Consider the following 19,585-nt stretch of genomic DNA (forward strand, 5'->3'; position numbering starts at 1 on the left):
TAGAGGGCTTGAGGGATTTCTTTCTGGAAGGAACCAGTGGTGGGAGGCAGGGACTTCCCAGCTTTAATGGGATTGGCACTTTGCTCACACTTCTCTTTGTGGATGTTTTCTTCCTTCAGGAAATGAAAAGTATAAGGAGCCATTGGAACGGCATGTAAAACAGCAGCAACAACCAAGTCAAAGGAAAGAATCAGCTGTTGTGAAGAAGACTCAGAGCCCGAAGACTAAGACCTTGAAGTCTCAGCCCCCAGTGACTCAGACCCTGAAAACTCAGGCCCCGGTGACTCCGACCTCAAAGACTCAGACCTCGAAGACTCGGAATCGGAAGACTCAGAACCGGAAGCCCGGCTTGCTTGGCTCTGGCGATACAGTAAGAACAGCTGCAGCCCAGTTTGGCACACGCCACCCTCTCCGTGTCACCTGAGGCCCTTGCAGCCCACAGCAGCTTCCTGGTGCCCTGATGGCATTTGGGACCTCCCTGCCCACTTTACAGCCATGTGTCACCTCAGCATTGCCCCTAGGGCTGCCACTCTGGTCATGGTCTCTTCTGGGGTTGCACCAGCTTCCTGGCTACCCCAGGGAGAGATCCTGAAGGCCATGCTCAAGGGATGGAGTTGATGGCGCTTTGAAGGAGATGCAGGTCATTTCTGGGGAGTTTGCTGGTCCCAGCCCGAGCCCTGTCAGATTTACAGACCCAAACAGTAGGTGCCTGATTGTGCCCTGGGACTGTGCTGGCCGTGCTCATCTCCACGAGGCACCAGCTACCAAGCTGTGCTTTTCAAGACACAAAGCTTTCAAGGCTTTCCCGGTTCCCTTTCAAGACAGCTTTTGTCCAAGCTGCCTTGGTACTGGCTGGGGGCAAGCAAGGGTCTGGAGCTCTGGAAGGTTCCTGGCTTGTCTGTCTGCCCGGCCAGATCAGCTTTGCCAACAGTGGCTGGGCAGGCAAAGGTGTGGGAGTGACTTCCCTGGAGATGAGGTCCTGGCTAAGAGCAGGCGGTGTCACGGACACTGAGCAGCCAGACAGGAGGACCCCACAGCCCCTCTCAACAGCAGCAGGGTGGGATCCTTTCTGAGACAGACGCCCAGCTGCAGATAATAATGGCAGAGAAGGCTGGTTTGGAGGTGCAGCAAAAGCTCTCATCCCATCCCCTGAAGAGCGGGTTCCCTGACGAGGAGCTGCTCCAGAGTCTTATCAAGTGAGTAAGGATTCCCATCCCCATCTCCAGGTGCCCCGTGGGGAACATCTAGCAATGTCTCCTTGTCCTGAGAGATCCTTGTGTCTGCACAACTGGGGAATAGCCAGGGACTTCAGAAAGGGTCTGGTCCCGGTGGCTGACAGGCTACGTCTGAGCAGAGGAGTGTCCTCCCTTCCCCAGCACCACGCTGAGCTTTGGACTGCTCAGCTCCCCACAGGTGTGGGGTTCTGTCCCTGCAGCTGAGGGGACCCAGCGCAGACCTTCAAGCCCTTCCAGGCCGCATAAATTCTGTCCCTGCTGACTAGCGCTAGAAGAGACAACTCCCAGCTGACGTCTTGGTTCCAACTAACAGAGCACACTAGACAAACGGAGAAGGGAACTGCACGTGTCAGCAAACACTTTAAAATCCAAACTCAGATGGCTCGAATCCTGGTGGGGTGGCAGGGCTTATCTAGGTTCCTTGGTCTCTTCCCTTTGCGCCATCATGATGCAGCACAAGCACAGGAGGCTTCCATTCAGGAGGAAGATGCTCTGCAGAACAGATCATATGATCTGGTTGCAGGGCAATGAAGATTTCCTGTGCGGGCAAATCTTTCTTCTAGGCCCTGAGGCAATTTCAGGCTCAGGCTGTACACGAGGCTAAGCAGTTTCATTGAGACCAGTGGAGGCCCAGTGTACTCACCTCTACTGGCTTTTCATGGCAGAGGAGCTGCAACCAGTGTCCATTTTAAACTAATTTTAGTTTCAGCTACCATGGGTGGCTGATAAAACCTAGGACCTGCACTCCTCCTGATTTCCCAAAGTCGTTGCCAGGTGGTCAGGCCTCGGGTTTCCTATGCTTGAGCTGAGTTTTTACAGCAATGAATACAGAATTACCCACTTTATTTGCATCTTCCATCCACCTGAAACTGTAGCCAGGCTGTGGTTTAAGGACTGTCCTTACTCCTTCTTCCAGCATTGAGCCGCTTGAGTATGTCCTGGACCTGGGGTCTGTATTTAAGGGCTGCACTGAGAGACGCACTCTGGAGATCACCAACCCTGGGGAGATGCTTTTGTCCTTCCGGATGGATGTGTCTGTCCTGCAGGACACAGGTAAGCAGTGCTGGAGACACTTCCTGTGGGCTTGAAGGAGGTGTCTCAGACAGATTAGCTTAAGCCACTGAACTTGGGGACGTTTCTGAGCTTTTTCTTCTCAGTGGCCCTGCTGGGAGCTTCAGAGTCTCAATTCTCCTGGCCAGCCATGCCCAAGGACCTGGCCTGCCTGTGACTGCCCTAACGCTTCAGTGCAGGGGCCAGATGGGCTCATCAGCCCGGTCACCTCTCAGCATCTTCTGCCCTTGGCTCCCACCAGCATGAAGTTTCTTTGGGCACTCTGTGGACTTGTTTTGTGAACCAGTGGGGTCTGCTGTGTTTTGGAAGTGCTTTGTTTGGAGTTCACGCTGTCACCGCACTTGTGTTAAGCCTTTATTGAGGAAACAGCCTGTCAGATCCTCTGGTGGATGAAAAGAGGCTTCCAAAAGTGGCCTTGAGGCAAGGCTGTGCTTCCATCACACAGAGGCTCGCTGTGTCTGAGGGGTGTTCACAGGTGCACTCTTTTACGTTTTTGTCCAGGTCACCGCACGGCAGGGGGGTTTTCCCAGACTTCTCAGCCAGGACACCTGTAGGGCCTTAAACATGCTTATGACACATTTCATGTCTCTTGTGTATCTCAGCTGCTTTGTTTTCATCTGTTCAAGGTTTCAGTGTGGACCTGGACCAAATGGAGGACCTGCCTCCCAGACACACCGTGACATTTGAAGTGTGCTTTGAAAGTGCTTGCCGCCCACAGGGTGACGTGGATGTGCTGCTGCCCATCAAGGTACCACAGCTCTTGGGGCAGGCAGCAGGCTGGGCACCGCAGCAGCTGTCACCTGCACCCTCCGCTGAATTCCCTGTCCTTCTCCAGGTAGAAAAAGGCCCCACGTCTCACATCCGCCTCCATGCCGCTGTCATTGAACTGTCACTCAGACTTTCAAAGAACACTCTGGAGTTCTCGGATACCCTCGTTGGGCAGTGCCAGACTGAGACAGTCCGGCTCTACAACTGGTTCCATGTCCCCTGCACTTGGTTTATTACTGCCATCCAGCCTGTAATGGAGGTAAAGCACGGGCAACACTGAACACGTAACTTCTTGGTTGGGTTTTCTTTGTGTCTCTTGCCCTTTCTACTCCTGTGGCTGCCTGAGCACTTGGGTCTACAGCGTGTTTGAGGAAGCTTCTGAGGGTCTAGATCAAGGCTGGTTTGCCTGGACCTGTTCTATTAGCTGATGCTTTGCTTTTCTAGCACCTTCACCCATTCCCCCTCCTCTGAGGACTCCAGTTCCCTCTCTGCCTGCCCTGTCTACAGGTTTTCCCTCCAGCTCTAGGCTATGGGGGCCACGCTTGTTGTGGCTGTGGGTGCCCTCAGCACCGTATCAGTGTCTCAGAGCACTGCAGGAACTGAGGCTCTGTCCTCGCAGACCCAGGAGACCTGACAGGATTCGTTTCTGTGCCCGGAACAATCAACGCAAACGCAGGACACCAGCCCTACATCAGAAGAAGCAGGCACTGGAGGATGAGCCCTGTCCCTTTGAAGTGATGCCCTCCGAAGGAACCCTTGAGGCAGGAAGCTGGCAGGACTTGAAAATCCGGTTTACACCAAACGAGGACGTGAGATTGGCAGGTGTCAGCCCAGGAGGCCGAAAGGAGGGCCTGGTGCCGAGAGTGTGCTCTGAGCTCTGCCTTGAAAGGGAGCTTTCTGCAAGCCCCGTACTCAGCTACTCAGCGTGGCTCAGTTCACCCCACAGAGCATTGCCGTGAGATGTGCTTTGAAATGCCCACAGGGAGCTTGCACAGAGAGCATCGGGGCTCTGTGGCTGCCTCTCGGCACACGGGAGGGATGTGCCCAACTCCCCTCAGCCTCCCCCTTGCCCGGCTGTATTTGCAGCTGCGACACTCGGTGCAGAGCAGCTGCACACCGGCAGAGGATAATCCTGGAATGGTCCGTCTAGGCTCATCCTGCTGCAGAACTGACAGACAAAACAGCCACCAGACACCTTCCTGGGCACAGCAGGACAGTCACCTGTAGTGCTGTGCTGCCAGCAGTCCCTGGGGCTCTGGCCTGCCTGCACAATCCCATGCAGCGGGGGATTCAACTTAAAGGATGGAGCGTTCCCAAAAGTAGTTTGCCTGTGGCCGCTGGGTCTTGGAAACTGATGGCCTGTACCGGTATGGACACAAGTGCTTCTGTGCCTGCAGACAGTCCCAGGGATCTTTTAATTGCTCAAGAGACATAACCATCTTGTGTCCGGCTTTGCCCAGAGCCAGACACTAAGCAGTGAAGATGATCCTTATTTCTAGCCGGTGAGAGCTCATTTGCCTCTCTCCTGGAGCTGGCGTTTGCCTGATGCAGCAGTGCCAGGACTGTGTCTGGACACTGTAACCCCGAGGGCCCTTCTCATGAGCACTGCACTCCTGCATGACTAGGTGAAAACATCTGACAGTCCATTGTAGATCCATCTGATGCCCAAATACCCAGTTACAGTGCACACCAGGATTTATCCCAGTTATTCGGCCCCAGACTACTACAGACGCTGTAGTCCCTGGCGTCAGTAAATACCTGGTGGTTTCCATTCACCTTGGAGGGACTGGGAACACCCTGACCTTGGAGAAAGCGTTGTATCTGGGGTCCTGTCACCTGGGACTTCATGGATGAGTTTTCTTCACTTTTCTCTTTTCAGAGGTCTTACAAGAATGAGCTGAAGCTTAACGTTTGTGAGAGCAGCAATTGCTTAATGCTGCACCTGTCAGGACAAGGTCTGGAGCCACGGCTGGAGTTCAGCCCCCCGGCACTAGAGATGGGATGGGTGCTGGTGGACAGCGACGGAGTGGAGGCCACAGTGGTGGTGAAGATCCCATGCAACTTCCCCATTGAGTTTTACTCCCTGGATTTTGATGAGCAGTACCTTGAGGAGGAGAAGGTGAGAAGGCAGGTCTGGTCCCCATGTACATGCTGCCCAAGCTTCACAGCACTCCAGCATTCCCAGGCTTGTGCCAGGGCGACGGAGGCAATCCCCAGGGAAAGCCAACTCTGCTGACATGCTGTGGGAGGACTTCAATAGCTTGTGTTGTTGGGAGGAAGAGAGGAGACAGAAAATGGGTTTGTTGAGCGTGTGTGATGAAAGGCCAGAGAAGGAATCTTGCGTATGGTTTCTCTTCCCTGCGCACACAGATCCTGCGGACGGCAGTGGGGTCTGAGTACCAGAAGAAGTTTCTAATGCCTCCCCGTGCCGTGGGCGAGACGCTGCCCCCAGAGCTGCTGGAGTACTATGAAGCCCAGAAGAGGCTGAATGCTCAACAGGGAGAGGTCAAGGCCATGGCAGAGGCTGAGGCTGAGGCCATGGGCGAGGCAGAAGCAGGTCAGAAAAACAGTGAGGGTTTGGCAGCGTCTGTTTTGACTGTGGTCGCAGCACCCATACACCCTGAACGCTGTCACCTTCGGGGAAAGCCCATGCTTTTAAAAACTGCCTGTTCCCCAGCTTGGTGGAGGAACTCTTGGGTGAAGGACTGTGGCATCCTCTACCAACCCTGAGTGTAGCCAAAGCAAGCTCCTATCTGCCTGCCGTAGACTGGGGAAATAATCGGGATATTCCACAAAGACTAGGATTGGATGAGTTCTTCAGCCAGTAGAACCAGGTCTAATATCACTGGCTCTTTTATATTTGCACTTTCCTAGCAACAAAAGAACAAGCTCATGTTGCTTTCACCAAGTCTCCTTTTCCGGGATCTGAGCAGATTGGGAGGATGAGGAGGATCAAAGGTAGGCAGGAGGCTGACCTTTTCCCCTGGTTTTTCACTGCAGCACATCACAGGGCTGTCCCATTCTATCCTGAGGCCATGGTGAAGGCGACTGGGAATCCTGTCTCTCGAGCTGTCATTCGCCACCTGGGCATTGACCAGTCTTCAGAGAGGTGTGAAGCACAGCAGGACAAAGGGATTGTTGTCATTGTCCACGGGCCACCCCTGGCAGGTATGTGAGCTGCAGCCCTGGGCTGCAGGGAGAGGGGCAAGCAGGAGAAATACATCCTGGTGGACCTTGGTGCTTAAGGCAAAGACCTCAGCCAAACAGGAGATGGAGATGATCCTCCTGGCTCTAGAATTCAGAGCTGGCAACCACGCTCCAGCTGCCTCCCTCATGGCCTCCCCTGGAGGGACGCTTGATTTCCCCCTGTTCTTTTAACTTTGAAATCTTGTTGGAGATTTTTCCAGGGCCTGTCCCTGTAATGCCTCATGTGCACGTGTCACCAAGCAGTCCTCCTCTCTCTCTCAGGAAAGACAGAGATGGCGGCGGCCCTGTGTCACCATTACGACGCTGCTCCCTTGTCCCTTGACACCGTGGTGAAAGAGGCCATTGCCAATGATGGCAGCCAGGCAGGGCTCCGTGCCCGGGAGCTTTGCACCGAGGCTGCCATGGAGCTGAAAAGCAAAAACGAAGGTAATGCTGGTGAGGAGAAATGCCAGACCCAGAGCCAGTGCTTGAGAAACCCACCATGACTGTCCACTTCTGCTCACTCAGAGCAGCAGTTTTTCATTCTTTGCGTCTCTTAGGGAACATGGGTGAAGTGCATCTCTGGCTGGTCTTCAAAAAATAAAAAATCAATTTTAAGGGCTCAGTCAGGGATTCTTTGATATCCCCCTTCGCTGCCATGCTTGGCACGTGTTCATTTTTCTAAGGGTGGTGAAGCATGCCTGTCTCTTTCCCAAATATTTTCTATTTCCTCAAAGCTGAATCAAGCTTGCTTCTCATGGGCAGCAGGCAGAACTGCTGCCCACTTTACCAAGGAAAAAGCCTTCTGAAGTGGCTCATTAAGCACAAGAGGACTGACTATGAGTGTAACCTTGCAAACAAGAGGAAGGGAAGGACAGCCTCCCAGAGGAGTTTCCAATCAGAGACATGCTACAAATGAGCTCTTGTCTCCCGGGATTTACCTGTGCTCACTGTCAGGTTACACAGCTCGTGTATGTTGGGCTGTTCTCCATGTGAGACCAGAGACTTTTAGGAAGCTTACTGGGCAGCTGGTAGCCTGAGCTCTGCAGGGTGAGGCCAGACCTGCCACAGTGCAGGGGGAAGTTTTGCATTGCTCACTTTTGAACCTGGCTGGGTTGGGAGCTGGCGGAAGGAAAAGGAGTCTGTGTCCCAGCAGGGTTTTCCCACAAGGAGCATTTAGCTTCAGCAGAGACGGGTGGTGCAAGCGGGGCAGGGCTGCAGGTCTCCACAGGAGAATGCAGGATGGGTGCAGTGTATGGAAACAATGGTCCTGGAGGACAAATCCTTGGCTTGATCCATAGGGGAACTCCTGTGCAAGCAGTGTCACCTGCATGCACAGTTGTTAGGAGGGACATAGTGCTGGCTTTAAAATCAAGGATGGGATAGCGTGCTGGTAAGAGAAGCAGGGAGGGAGCTGCTTCTGAGTGTTGCCAGTGCCCGGCAGACTGGGGAAAAAGTGCCGCGTTCCTTCCAGGGTCCAAGGCTGTGCCCATTGTGGTGAAAGGTGCCTACTTGCTTTTCAAAGCCCTCCTGAACCATATGTCCCCTATGCAGCTAAAAAGCGTCAGCTCGCTCTTCTGGCCAAGAGAAGACAAGCCTCTCAGGAGAAAATGAACAAGAAGAATGCCAAAGGCAAGAGCACACCAGCGCAAAAGAAGACGGAGCCAGCCAGCAAACCCCAGGTAAACATGATCTGCCTGGGTTGGTGCCTGGGACCTTTGCATTGTCTGTGAGATGGGCAGGGGCTGCTTACAGTGGAGGCTCTGTGCCAGCCAGGGCCTGGTATGTGGATCCATTGCACCAGGAGTTTGCAGGCTTGGGTCTCTGCTGGCCAGGGGATGGGCCCTCCAGGACCATCCCCTGGAGCCCCCAGCCTGCACTGCAGGGTTGTTCTAGTCTCCACTAGTGAGGAACCCCAGCTGCAAGCCCAGCAGTGGGAGTTGTCCAGGGCTTTCCACCGGGGTGTATTTTCCTTACAATGGTCCACATTACAGTTCACAGTTTCCACTGCTCCTGCACCGCAGCAGCTGAACATCACCAGCAGTTGTGGGGAAGAGCTGAACTGCCTGAGCTGTGTGCTGCCCGAGCACCTGCTGGTGGAGATCCTCTGTGAGAGGCTGAAGGTATGTGGGGTGGGGAAAAGGAGACATTCCTGCTCCGGAGAACAGGCAGTGAGGTACAACTCGGAGAGGAGGAGGTCTGTACATGCTCTTGGAGGATCCTGGCCTGTGTGCAGGGAACCCTGGGGGAAGCTGCAGATGCCCTTAGTTGGCAGAGCCTAAGGACAGACACAAGCTGCTCTTAGCTAATGCACCTGGAACAAGGACAGCTGGTGCCCTGTGACATCTGGGTTTACTGTCCAGCTGTGAGCTCCCTGTGTGCAATGGCTGACTTACTCTTCCCTTTATTTGCAGCACGAAGACTGCTGCAAGGGAGTGGTCTTTGATGGCTTGGAGAGCCTCTTTGCAAGAAGCCTGGAATCTTCTCTGCTCTGTGTACTCACAGCTGTCAAGAATCGCCATTATATCTACGTGGTGCACATGCATCGGGATTATGCTTCTTGGAAAGCCAGGAAGGAAGCTGAAATACAGAGGAAGGAAGATGAAAGACAGAGGGAAGGTGAGATATGTCTGTCCCTCTCAAATCTTCTCTCTCAAGCCCTCAGACTTATCTCTGTGTGTCTGGGTTTGCAGCAGAGCTTGTAAGAAGTGTTTTTATTCATCTTTCCACCTTCTGCCTCTGTAACCACACTCATCTCAGAGTTGCAGGAGACTGGAGGCTTTAAGACACCTTAATCTCTAACATTCAAGCTTGGGCAGAAGTTCAAGCTGTTGTAGCTCAGTGACAAACAACTGTCCTCAGCCCTGGTGCACTTAAGCCAGGAAAAGCACAGGAACTCACTGCCTGGCCATCGTTTGAGGGATTGTCTGAATTTTGGAGCAGGGATATGAGCTCCCCAATGTCTCCTGGTGTGATATGCTGGGTTGGGAAAAGCTGTGAGTCCTTGCAGCTGACTCCCAAAGCACCCAGCTGTGCTTGCTGTCACTCATGGTTTCTCCTCTGGTTTGTGCTAAAGAACTGCAGCGGGAGGAAGCTCTTCAGAGGAACAGAGAACGTGCCTTGAGAATGGATGAGGAAGAGTATGATGCCCTCCCTGAGGAGGAGAAAGCTGCCGTGGATGAAATAATATGGGAATTGAACCATATGCGGAGGGAGAGGCGAGTAAGCCTTCCATGGGTTCCTGCTCAGGGTAGTGTCCCCGGAGGGTCTCCCTGCTCCAAGGACTCTGAGCTCAGACATGTTTGATAGCAAAGGCCAGAAGCAACACAGGGATGGCCACTCTTAGCTCCCCGGCTCCCAAGGGAGGAAGGACCTTCTTCTGTTGAGGTAGAACATCTTCTTCTCTATGGTGAAGACAGAGCTGGGCTGATAGGGTTTTTTACTGCAGCTGAATCCCACTGGGGCAGCCCATGAGATGAACAGGTTAGCAAAGCTTGGGAGTCCACCGACGCTTGTGAAGCCTGGGAGGCCACAGGGGAAGCAGCCAGCAGAGACAAGGACTTGGAGGCTGTCTACCAAAAGAATGATCTGAACAGTGTTTGTTTCTTGCTGCCTCAGGTTTCAGACACAGAAAACATCCTGGGGATTGTTCAGGCTGAAAACATCAAAATCTCTGCAAAGGTCTATGATGTTTCTCTGAGGATCGACATGCCTGAAGGTCAGTGGACGCCTCCCAGACAAAGCAGTCCAGGTGCACTGCATTACCTTGGGGGGCGGGCGACCAAAGCGCATGGGATGGGATGGGATGGGATGGGATGGGATGGGATGGGATGGGATGGGATGGGATGGGATGGGATGGGATAGCATGCAAGGATGGCATGGACACATGAAGCACAAACCCTGCAAGTGGTGTGGAATAATGCATTGTCAGGGCATTGACAGCCTTAAGTCTCTCCCCTCTGAACTTTGAAGTGTGCAGCTTCACGTGCAGATTGGATTTGGGGGCTTTGAAACAACAGTGACGGGAACAGGCAGTTGGCAACTCCCACGGGCTCAGCACAGCATATAAAGTAATTTCCGTAGCTACTAATCCTGCAGATAATTTGAGTAGGAAGAGAAAAGGCAGACAAATAGCTGGAAAATACTGTCAAGAACAGAAACTTGCTGGAAAGGGTTTTGTGTCAAGACCTCCATGTAGTTTGTGACCTGGCGTGTTCTGCAGCTGATAAATACCATTTCTGACCTGGCTCTGCGGGTTTTCTGCAGGTCCAGATGGAAGTTTGGAATTTGGAACCATTAATGTCCTAGATAAGGTGAAGAAAGTCCTGAGTCTAAAGAACAAAGGGGTATACAACATTGAGTACAGGTGAGTCCAGCTGCCTGGTAGTGAGCATTTCTTCAGATTCCCAGGCCTGCATTCTCCCTCTGTCAATGGCTAGAACCTGTTTTCATGCTGGCTACCTCATGGGAAATACAAAACCCGGACTCTCTAATCTCAACTATTTTACTAGAGAATCCAGCCACAAACCAGCAATTCTTCACAGCTCAGCACGAACCCAAAGGAGAGCCCCAAAAATTTCAGCCACTGAAATGATGAGATTCATTGCTTTTCTTTGATGGTCACTTCCTTTCTCTTTCTGAGACTCTGTAAAGAAGCAAATGAAAAATTCTGGTATCAAGGTTTCATGCATTAACCTTGTGATTGTCTGCACTCTCTGTCAAGATCCAGGATTCCCTGAGCAGAGCTGAACTCTCCCTTTTTTTTTGTTTTTTTTTTTCTGGTCCTATGCAAAGTCCTGGCCGTGCTGGTGGTGCCTGTACTTTTAACTGCAGAGATCTCCATTCCTTCCCTTTCTCCCCAGCTTCACGCTGAAGGGTGCAGGTCCCAGGACGCAAAACTTGGCATCCCACTTCAGCGTTGAGCCTCGGTCGGGCATGCTGACTGCCTCCCAGCCTGGTGTGAATATTGAGATGCTCTTCCACCCCACAAGTGAAATCTTCCTCAAGAACAAACCCATCCTGTACTGCCAGGTGAGCTGCTTGGGCCAGGCTGTGTTATCTCTCGACATTTTGGGAGTGTAAACAGGATAGGTGTCGAGTGGAAGGAGTGCTTTAACTGGAGAATCCTCTCTCCTACATACACAAACAAAGTCTTTCAAAACCATTTGGGAGGCTTCTTAAGTGGAGCTGAGCTTCTGACTCCGGAGGAGGTGCTTAAACAGGGAGGGGTAAACTGATGGAGGCCTGGGGTGGAGACTGGGGACTGGGGTAGAGGCTGGCCTCTTTGCTGTGTTTACCACCCCTTCCTGTGGACACAGGTGATAGACGGCAGCTCAGGGGAAGGAGGCCAGACTGTTGCCGAGATCCCACTGAGGGTGTCGGTGAGAGCTGTGTACAGCAAGTACAGCATTGAGCCCGCCTCACCCATCGACTTCGGTGCCATGCTCGAGGGCACCAAGAAGACCCAGACTGTCATCCTGGAGAACAAAGGCATGCTCAGCTTCGAATTCTACATCCACCGAGCACCCGAGGATGCATCTGCATGGGAAAGCCAAAGGTACGAGAAGCCCTGCACCACCTTTCCTGTCTGAGGAGGCACCAGCCCACGGCTGGTATGTGGCAGGCAGCCAGGAGACCTGGGCTGTTGTCCGTTTGCATCCCTGGCTTGGGGAGAGGGAGCAAAAAAACACCGCAGTGTCCCCAGGTGTAGTACAAAGCTGGTGATAGAGCTCCTGTCCAGCAATGGGTGCTGCACTCAGGGAGCCATCAGGAGCAGGAAGGCTTCCCTCCGTGTGGAGGAAGGCCAGCTTTGGCCTCAGAGAAAGGCAGGGGAGCTCAGCATGACAGATACCTCTGCTTTCTCCTCTCAGTTCAAAGCAAGAGCAATCTGCTCCATCAGCTGCAAAGCGCTCAACAGGAAAGAAATCGAGCTCCTTGACAGGTGGGTGACTCCTGCTCCCCAACAGTGCTGCTGCCGCGGGGGATGTGAGAAGATGCTGCTGTGCCCTGGCTGGGGGCTCATGGCTATAGGGTGGGACACGGTCTACAGGATGGAACCCAGTATCTGCTCAGTCCCACTGACACTCCTGTACTTTGGCTCTGACCTGGACTTGTGGGATCAACAGGGGGGAGCAGGTCCTGTGTTTGGTAGCTGCTAGCCAGCATAGGTCTGTGAACACCACAGAAGCAAAAACACGCCTCAGTGAACTCCCAGTCCGCAGAGCTCAGACAACATTGCTTTTTCTTCTTCCAAGTCACCTACCTTTCTCCTGTCCTTTCTCACAGCTATTTCTGCTCTCCTGTGTTACCTCTGGAGGCTGAAGGATCACAGCTACCACCTTCATTCTTTACACTCAAACTCCTTTCTCTCTGCTACTTGGGACAGGCTTGCAGCTCCTCTTGGCTTGTTGGTCTCAGCCTGGGGCTGCCCTTGGGCCATGGAGTCATCCTTCCCTGCCCTGGGACTGGGGTGCTTGGGCCCAGCTGGAGGCCAAGGCGGGACACACTCTTTGCTGGGGTGCTCAAGGCACAGCTGTTAGCCATCAGCCTCTCCTGGAACTTTTTCTGCAGGGTCCCCTCAGTCTTGGCATGTTCACGGTGTCCCCTTGCTCCGGCTCCATCAGTCCGTGGGGCCAGCAGAAGATCACAGTGGAATGCCTGGCAGGGCAGGAGGGGACGTGTGAGGAGCAGCTCTACATTGACATCACGGGCAGAGACCCCAGGGACAATCCCCTTGGCATTCCCTTTACCCTGACTGCCGAGTCCTGCCTCCCAGGTACGTACTGCCCACAGGTTCCCTTGGTCACACCCGCTGCTGATCAGCACCTAAACTTGCTGCTTGGATAGAGATGCACGCTAGCCCTGGTGTCCCGCCTTTGAATCCTCAGAAGTTCCAGCCCTCTTCAAGTCCACCAGCAGACTCATCCTTCCCAGGCTGAGAGGGATGCATGGAAGGATAAAAGGAAAGCAGCGCTCTCTAAGACCGAGGTTGACTGAGCTCCATCCTCAAAGCCAGCTCCCCCACCCAAGGCTGGGTTTAGCAGTCACCCAGGGCAGAAAGGATGACTGAGAGGAAAAGCCTCCTGAGAGGCCAGCAGGGTCCAGATAAATTCATCAGCGAGGCTTCTCCTCCATGCTCATCCCTCTGGTCTATCCACAGGACTCGTTGAGGATGTCCTGTCAATCTTCAAGGAGTACCCGATCTGCAGCAGCACTGACCTCAGCCGCAAGCTGCGGTCAGTGGAAGGCGTGGGCTTGTTCATCAGAGATGGGAACAAATTCATCTTCAACGAGGTTCTGGTTGCGCAAGAAGCTGAAGCTCATTTCAATATCTACCATGCAAGCAGCCTGCCGTGTGATGTGGTGCTCTCCATCAGACCCCTGCGTGGAAAGGTAAGAACAGGAGGCCAAGGTGATGGTGTCCCTCTAAAGGCAGTGTGAGAGTCTGTTTTGTTCTCCAGATGCATTGCTTCCTGGGGCCCAGACTAGTCTAGCTCAGTGCAGGTCAAACTGCAGGGGAGAGCAGCAGAGCCAGGGAAGAGTTGTGTTGAATTTTGCATGTCTCAGGCAAGGTTCTGGCTCACACCTCTGGGCCTTTGGCGGGAGAAGTGAATCCTTCTGAACCTCTCCTGGACGCACACTCAGAGAGGGGCTGTCATGAACTGACATGCCAGGGTTCAAAGGAGGCATTTCCTCAGGCTCCCTGGCTTTTCCTTCACTTTGAAGGCCAGTTCCAGGTTATTTGCAGGGTTTTCCAAGCAGTGCCCACCTCCCATGTATGCTGGGGCAGCGGCCAGGGCTCAAAACACAGACTGCTTTAGCACAAGGTCAGCGTTCCCTGGGAGGGAGGGAGCCTGCCCAGGGAAACAGGGAGGAGGACACACTGCCTGGGGCTGTTCTCAGTAACGCATTTATGAATAAAACTGTGTCATGTTGAAAGGTGTTTTCTCCTAACACTGCTCTCTGGGTTCCCCCAAGGATAAAAGCCCTGTCAACAACGTTTTCAAGTTGTATGCAGTCAAGATGTCCATTCAGGGCTCATCCTGTGCTGTTGCTACGGTGACCTTCACCCCACCAGATGAGCAGACCTACGACTGCACTTTCAAGGCTTCCCTTGTCATCCCAGAAGGGTAACTGACTGTGAAATATTGGGGGAGGCTTCAGTGATAGCTCCCTCTCCACTGGGCAGGCACAGGCCTCTTGTTAGCTCTAATGCTTTCAGTAGCCATAGGCAGAGTACTTGGCATGAGATGATCTGGGAGGCAGTAACCGTTGGACAAAGCCAAAAAATGAGACTGATGGTTTATCCTTTATGAGGAATTATGAAGACATGGAAATATTAGGTAGCCAGCTGAAAGTTACTGAGATGTGCTGCAGCTGACTTGGGGATTTCCAAGGACAAAGGCCTAGATGAAGCAGTTCCTGTGCCAGCAGGTCAGCAGTCACAATTTCCTGTGTACCTGTAAAATTAAGTGCTCCTCTGATCACTGTGATTCCCTGGTATTCATTAAGCTATTTTATGTAAGGGACTGGAGCTGGTATGAAAGAGAAGCACAGTTCCTCTGCCCTGGGACCTGTGTAGTGCAGCTTTGACCTGCCCTTCCTCAACCTTTTAGTGGCTGAATTGGAGCAAGAGAAGTCTAATTGCTAATATGCAATTGCTTTCTTACTGTTCTTGGAAATGATCTTTACTGATGGTGACAATGATTTATTTTTGCCTTCTTGCTTTTGTACTGCTTTCATGCTGTGCTTTTGCTTGTTGCATGTGTCTCATCTCACTGCAGCCAGGAGATTTGCCATGCCTCATCTGGTGCCTCATTATCTACCTCCTGGATGGCATGATTCAATTAACTGAAATTATTTTTAATTGTTATTGTGGAGGGCTCTTTGGAACAGATTCCTCTTGTGAATGGCGCTGAGTGGACTGGGAAGAGCCTGGTGGGGGCTGCCTTGTGTGGTTCAGGAGCCTCAGGCAGGGAAAACACTGTGGGTGGCCCTTGCTGCCTCACTCGCCCAGGGAGAAATGGGTTAGTGCCAGCTGAAATTGTTTCTGTGCCTCTCCTGCAGCCCTGTGAAATTTAAACCCCAAATCCTGACCTTCACCATCAGCGGGAAGGGGCATGAGCCGCAGCTGACAGTCGTGTGCCCAAGTGCTTGCAGCAGGAGGGGAAATTCCGAGCTGTGCTTCAAGAGGCTCCGGCTGGGGGAGTCAGAGATGCTCCCCCTGGTCATCCAAAACAAGGGCATAATACCTGTCAAGGTGAAGACCTGCTCAAGGAATGGTCTGGTTTGGGAACAAGTGCTTGTGGCACAGGGGAAGGGTCCCAGAAAACACGGCAGACCTGGGAAGAGGTGTCAGAAATTCTTTTAAAGCAAGTGACTGACATCTGTTCTCCAAGAAGGGAGTTCTTGGAAATCGTGCCTCTAGCCTTTCTTCTTTAAGTTGAACACAGGAAAGGTGGTGCAGTATTTTCCCCCATCTCTCAGGTCACCTTTTGTTCTCATGGACATGGGGTGATTTTCCAGCTCCATTAGATTGTTTTCGATCCCAGTTTACTGCATTTTAAGTAAACTTAGTTGTGGCTTAATTACATTCTGCTCATTACTTTCTGTCCTGTTTGATTCTGTGTCAGGTCCATCCAAATGCCTCTGAGCGCTCTTTTTTCCCAGCTGGTTTGACTTAACTTTTGTGCTAAGTGCTGTTTGTAGTGGGAGAGGTGCTGGGTTCCCATGCGGGACCAGCAGCACTGCGGGGTCAGTCCCTGTGTTCCCACCCTGTACTCACACCAAGTGTCAATGTGCTCTGTGCTCCCTTTTCTCAGTTCACGTTACACCTGGAGGATGAGCACGGAGCGTTCCTCTTGAAAGGCAGGGGCTCCACACTTGAGAGATTCTACACTGAAGATGCGGAAGACGACTCTGCTGTCCACGGTAAATTCATTAACCGTGAAGTGTGATCCTGCACAGAGGGAAAACGTGTGCCCTGCTCTTGGCTTCTCTGAGCAGCAGCCAGATGTTAGACACAGTTTCTTTTCTTGGGCTCTCTGTCCCCCAAGCTTTTCTTGGGGACTTTCTCCTAGCAAGTTGTAAGAAGTTCTTTGGCTCCTCTAGACAAGGTGGGTTGAGTTGTGGGGGACTGTCACTACCTCAGTGGACCCTCTGAGGTATTTGCTGCTTGAGGGAAGGCACCAGCCTGAATGGACACAGCCCTTGAGCACACAGACAACCAGCAGAAGCCAAAAGCACTCTCTGGCTCCGCTTTCCATACGGCTGGAGCTGGCTGGAAGCAGATGGAATGCGGGCTGGGCATCAACCTGAGGTTAAGCTGCTTAAGCGGTGATGTGTCTGGAGGTGGCAGTCTTGTGAACACAGGAAGAGGGTCTGGAACCACTGGGGGTAGAACCCGTGCTTAGGAGGCAGCTGATTTCAACCTCTCATTCCTCATACAGCCTATGGAAATATTTCCTCTGTACCGCCGTATCACTTAACTCTGATTTCCGTTGCTGTGCAGAGCGTAAGCCCCCAAAGCCTTTCCTGCTTCTGCATCCTGGGGAATCGACAAAGTTCGACGTCATTTTCAAACCCACCCTGGCTCAACGACTGGAAGGGAGGATTCGTGCGTTAGTGGGGGACAAATACTCTAACAAGACCCTAATGGAGCTGGTGGGTGAAGGCCACAAGGACGAATTCACCCTCGACGGACTGGAGGAAGGTACACAGGAGAGGAATGCTGAGAGCATTCTGAAGAAAGACATCATTGATGGTAAGAGAGGAGAGGCTGCCAAGGTGGAGCAAGGAAGAGGGAAATGTCTGATCATGTGTGTCCTCTCTCTAGCCAGGCCTGGGCTGTCACCCACCGGACTTGGTGGCCTGTGGGCGTGGCAGGCATGCCTGCAGAGCAATGTGTGCTGTGCTTCATGTGGCTGGCTTAGGGGTGTGTCAGGGTGTTTCCCTGAAAGTGGTGGGCTGGGGAGCCGCCTGGGAAACTCCCTTCCAGAGGGAGGAAGGCTTGGAGCAAGAAAGCATTGAACATACAAGTGTCTGTGCACGTGAATGGGGGTGGATGGAGCTCCCTGCATGCTGAGGTTGCCTTGTTCTCCTCCTCAGCAGCTGTCAGAGCGAATCACATCCAGTTTGGGGACTGTTCTGTTGGAGAGCCCTGCAACAGGACCTTCACCATCACCAACCACACCTGTACGAAGGTCATGCGCTTTGAGTGGGAGGCAAACGCACCATTCCAGTTCTCTCCCAAGGTGAGCGTGGACGGCTCTGCCTTTCCCCATTGCTCAAGCCCTGCCCTGGTGTTCCCAGGAGCTGGCAGGCAGTCCTCACGTACCAGTGACAGCCCATTCCAGTGCCACGTAGGAGATGCCGAGATGCCAAGTCCCTGGCTTGGCAATGGCTGCCAGCCTTGCAGAAACGGCTTCATGTTATGGGAGGTGGCACCTTCTGTTCATACTTTTGTCTATCAAACTTCACATAAATCCACTCCGACGCGCAGATTCCTGGCACAGCAGCTCACCACATCAGTCCCTTTTGCTGTCAGTCCTGCCCTTGGCAGTGCTTCCGGTTTGGTTTTGACTCCCTGATTCTCCCTAGGTGGGACATCTCCATCCTGGCTGTGCCAAGGACATCACAGTGACCTTGAAATCAGATGTCCCAGCCACCTTCAGGAGGCACCTTGTGAAATGTAAGGTGACCGAGATCAACTTTGAGCTGCCAGGAGGGGAGGTTCAGGACTGCGACAACAAAATGCGCATTGTCACGTGGAATCAAACCACCAGGGAAGAGCCGGCAGCCAGGTGGCCTGGAAAAAGGAAGGCGAGAAGCAAAATGGCAAAAGAAGACAGCCCAGCTTTTACAAAAAGAGCCACGGTAACCCCCATCACTGCTGGCTGAGCAGCTCCTGCTTCCTCTGGACATTGGACAGCCGTGAGGTTCACCAGCAGTGCATTCTAGGGGAGAGGTGGATGCACAGTGACCGGACACACTCACGTGAGAGGGGGAGGCCTTTTGACAAGAGACCTTTAGCCAACACAAACTACGAGTCTGTGCCACAACAAGCACAAGGGTTGCAGCCCGTGTTGAATGGGAGACAATGTTTGATGATGTTATCCCACTTTATGGTGGTTGAAATCTCTTCATCTGATCTGGTGCCTTTTCACCAACAAGGAGTTAAGTCTGCTGCACTCTGTCTCTTCTTTGGAAGTGAAGTATACTTCTCCTGCATGTGCTGGTGAACTCCAAGTTTTGTCTGCATGGATACCAGAGTTTTTAGTTGTGATCTCTGTATTGTGTGGGATATCTCATCATGGAGTAGCCCAGGCACTGTATGACAGTATGGAGGAGTCTGGAGAAGGATCATCTCCAGAGACTCTTGCTTTTATTGTCATTATTGCCAAACACACTCGTCTTGGGTGAAGGTTCTTTCTGAGTTTCTGAACCATTTTAAGGCCTCTAAACCATCCTCTTTTCTATCAGAACATCTGCAGTTGGAGACTTTCCCAGTGAGATCTTTCACATCCCAAAATGCCCGTTGCCAGCTCCCTGCAGTGTGGTTGTTGCTCCACACGTGACATGTGGAGAGCACTTTCTCCTAAGACAAGAAGAAAAAGGTGCTTTCCAGAACTCTTCAGTGTCGCCTCGATTTTCAGCCTTCTGATGACTGTTTACCTATTTCCAGTGGAGTTTCTCAGGGATGTAACATAAACAAGTAGATTGTTTTCACATACCAATATGTGATGGACTTCTGAGATGACCATTGGGGTCAGAGGGGTGTCCCCTTTGTCCTCCAATCCTGGGCCAAACTCCAAATCCTGTTTAAACCCAAACCCGACAATAAACGGCGCTTTTTTTTCTTTCCTCACTTCAACCTGTCGGGTGAGTGTGGTTCTTTCGTGTCCCTACTGGCGACATCTGGTGCCCGCTCGTGAGAATTACAGTGTGTGGAGTCAGTGAGATTGTCTTCAAGGTAACGGGGGTTGTGTGTAGGTAGCCGCCTGCGAATATGGTATCCCGGAGCTCTAAGACAGAGGTTGCTGTCTTCGCCTTCTGGCGCCATCTGCTGGAACGGAACCAGGGTTTTGTTTCTGAGGAAGAGTTTCAGTGTTTATATTATTTTGGAAAGGCAAAAGGCTTCCTTATTGATGCTGGGATGGCTATCTCAGAAACTGCCTGGGGTCGCCTGGGTGGTTATCTGATTTGGGCTTTGTCTGCGAATTACGATGCAGACATGGTAAATCTGACGGTGCTCTGGAGACGATGCGATACTGTTTTAAGGAGTTATTGGGACTCCGGGGCCCCGTTGAGTATCGGCAGCTCTTTTG

General features: G+C 52.5%; 1 protein-coding gene across 1 annotated transcript in view; it reads left to right on the top strand.

Moving 5' to 3' along the window:
* LOC136296101 (hydrocephalus-inducing protein homolog) overlaps positions 1 to 19,585 on the top strand; it is a 199,731-nt gene that overhangs the window by 176,918 nt on the left and 3,228 nt on the right. The window contains 28 exon segments of the mRNA XM_066194924.1: positions 120 to 250; positions 314 to 370; positions 1,075 to 1,196; positions 2,152 to 2,288; positions 2,933 to 3,054; positions 3,142 to 3,338; positions 3,751 to 3,883; positions 4,954 to 5,193; positions 5,445 to 5,631; positions 6,075 to 6,242; positions 6,543 to 6,716; positions 7,815 to 7,938; positions 8,236 to 8,383; positions 8,675 to 8,879; positions 9,337 to 9,482; positions 9,879 to 9,978; positions 10,527 to 10,626; positions 11,123 to 11,291; positions 11,579 to 11,817; positions 12,131 to 12,199; positions 12,827 to 13,035; positions 13,420 to 13,652; positions 14,238 to 14,389; positions 15,327 to 15,519; positions 16,082 to 16,190; positions 16,771 to 17,022; positions 17,370 to 17,512; positions 17,859 to 18,080. Coding sequence (XP_066051021.1) covers positions 120 to 250; positions 314 to 370; positions 1,075 to 1,196; positions 2,152 to 2,288; positions 2,933 to 3,054; positions 3,142 to 3,338; positions 3,751 to 3,883; positions 4,954 to 5,193; positions 5,445 to 5,631; positions 6,075 to 6,242; positions 6,543 to 6,716; positions 7,815 to 7,938; positions 8,236 to 8,383; positions 8,675 to 8,879; positions 9,337 to 9,482; positions 9,879 to 9,978; positions 10,527 to 10,626; positions 11,123 to 11,291; positions 11,579 to 11,817; positions 12,131 to 12,199; positions 12,827 to 13,035; positions 13,420 to 13,652; positions 14,238 to 14,389; positions 15,327 to 15,519; positions 16,082 to 16,190; positions 16,771 to 17,022; positions 17,370 to 17,512; positions 17,859 to 18,080 — 4,481 coding nt within the window.

The sequence above is a fragment of the Chamaea fasciata genome, unplaced genomic scaffold, assembly GCF_029207755.1.
Source record: "Chamaea fasciata isolate MVZ Bird 193981 ecotype frontalis unplaced genomic scaffold, bChaFas1.0.hap1 SCAF_12, whole genome shotgun sequence".
Taxonomy (NCBI): domain Eukaryota; kingdom Metazoa; phylum Chordata; class Aves; order Passeriformes; family Sylviidae; genus Chamaea; species Chamaea fasciata.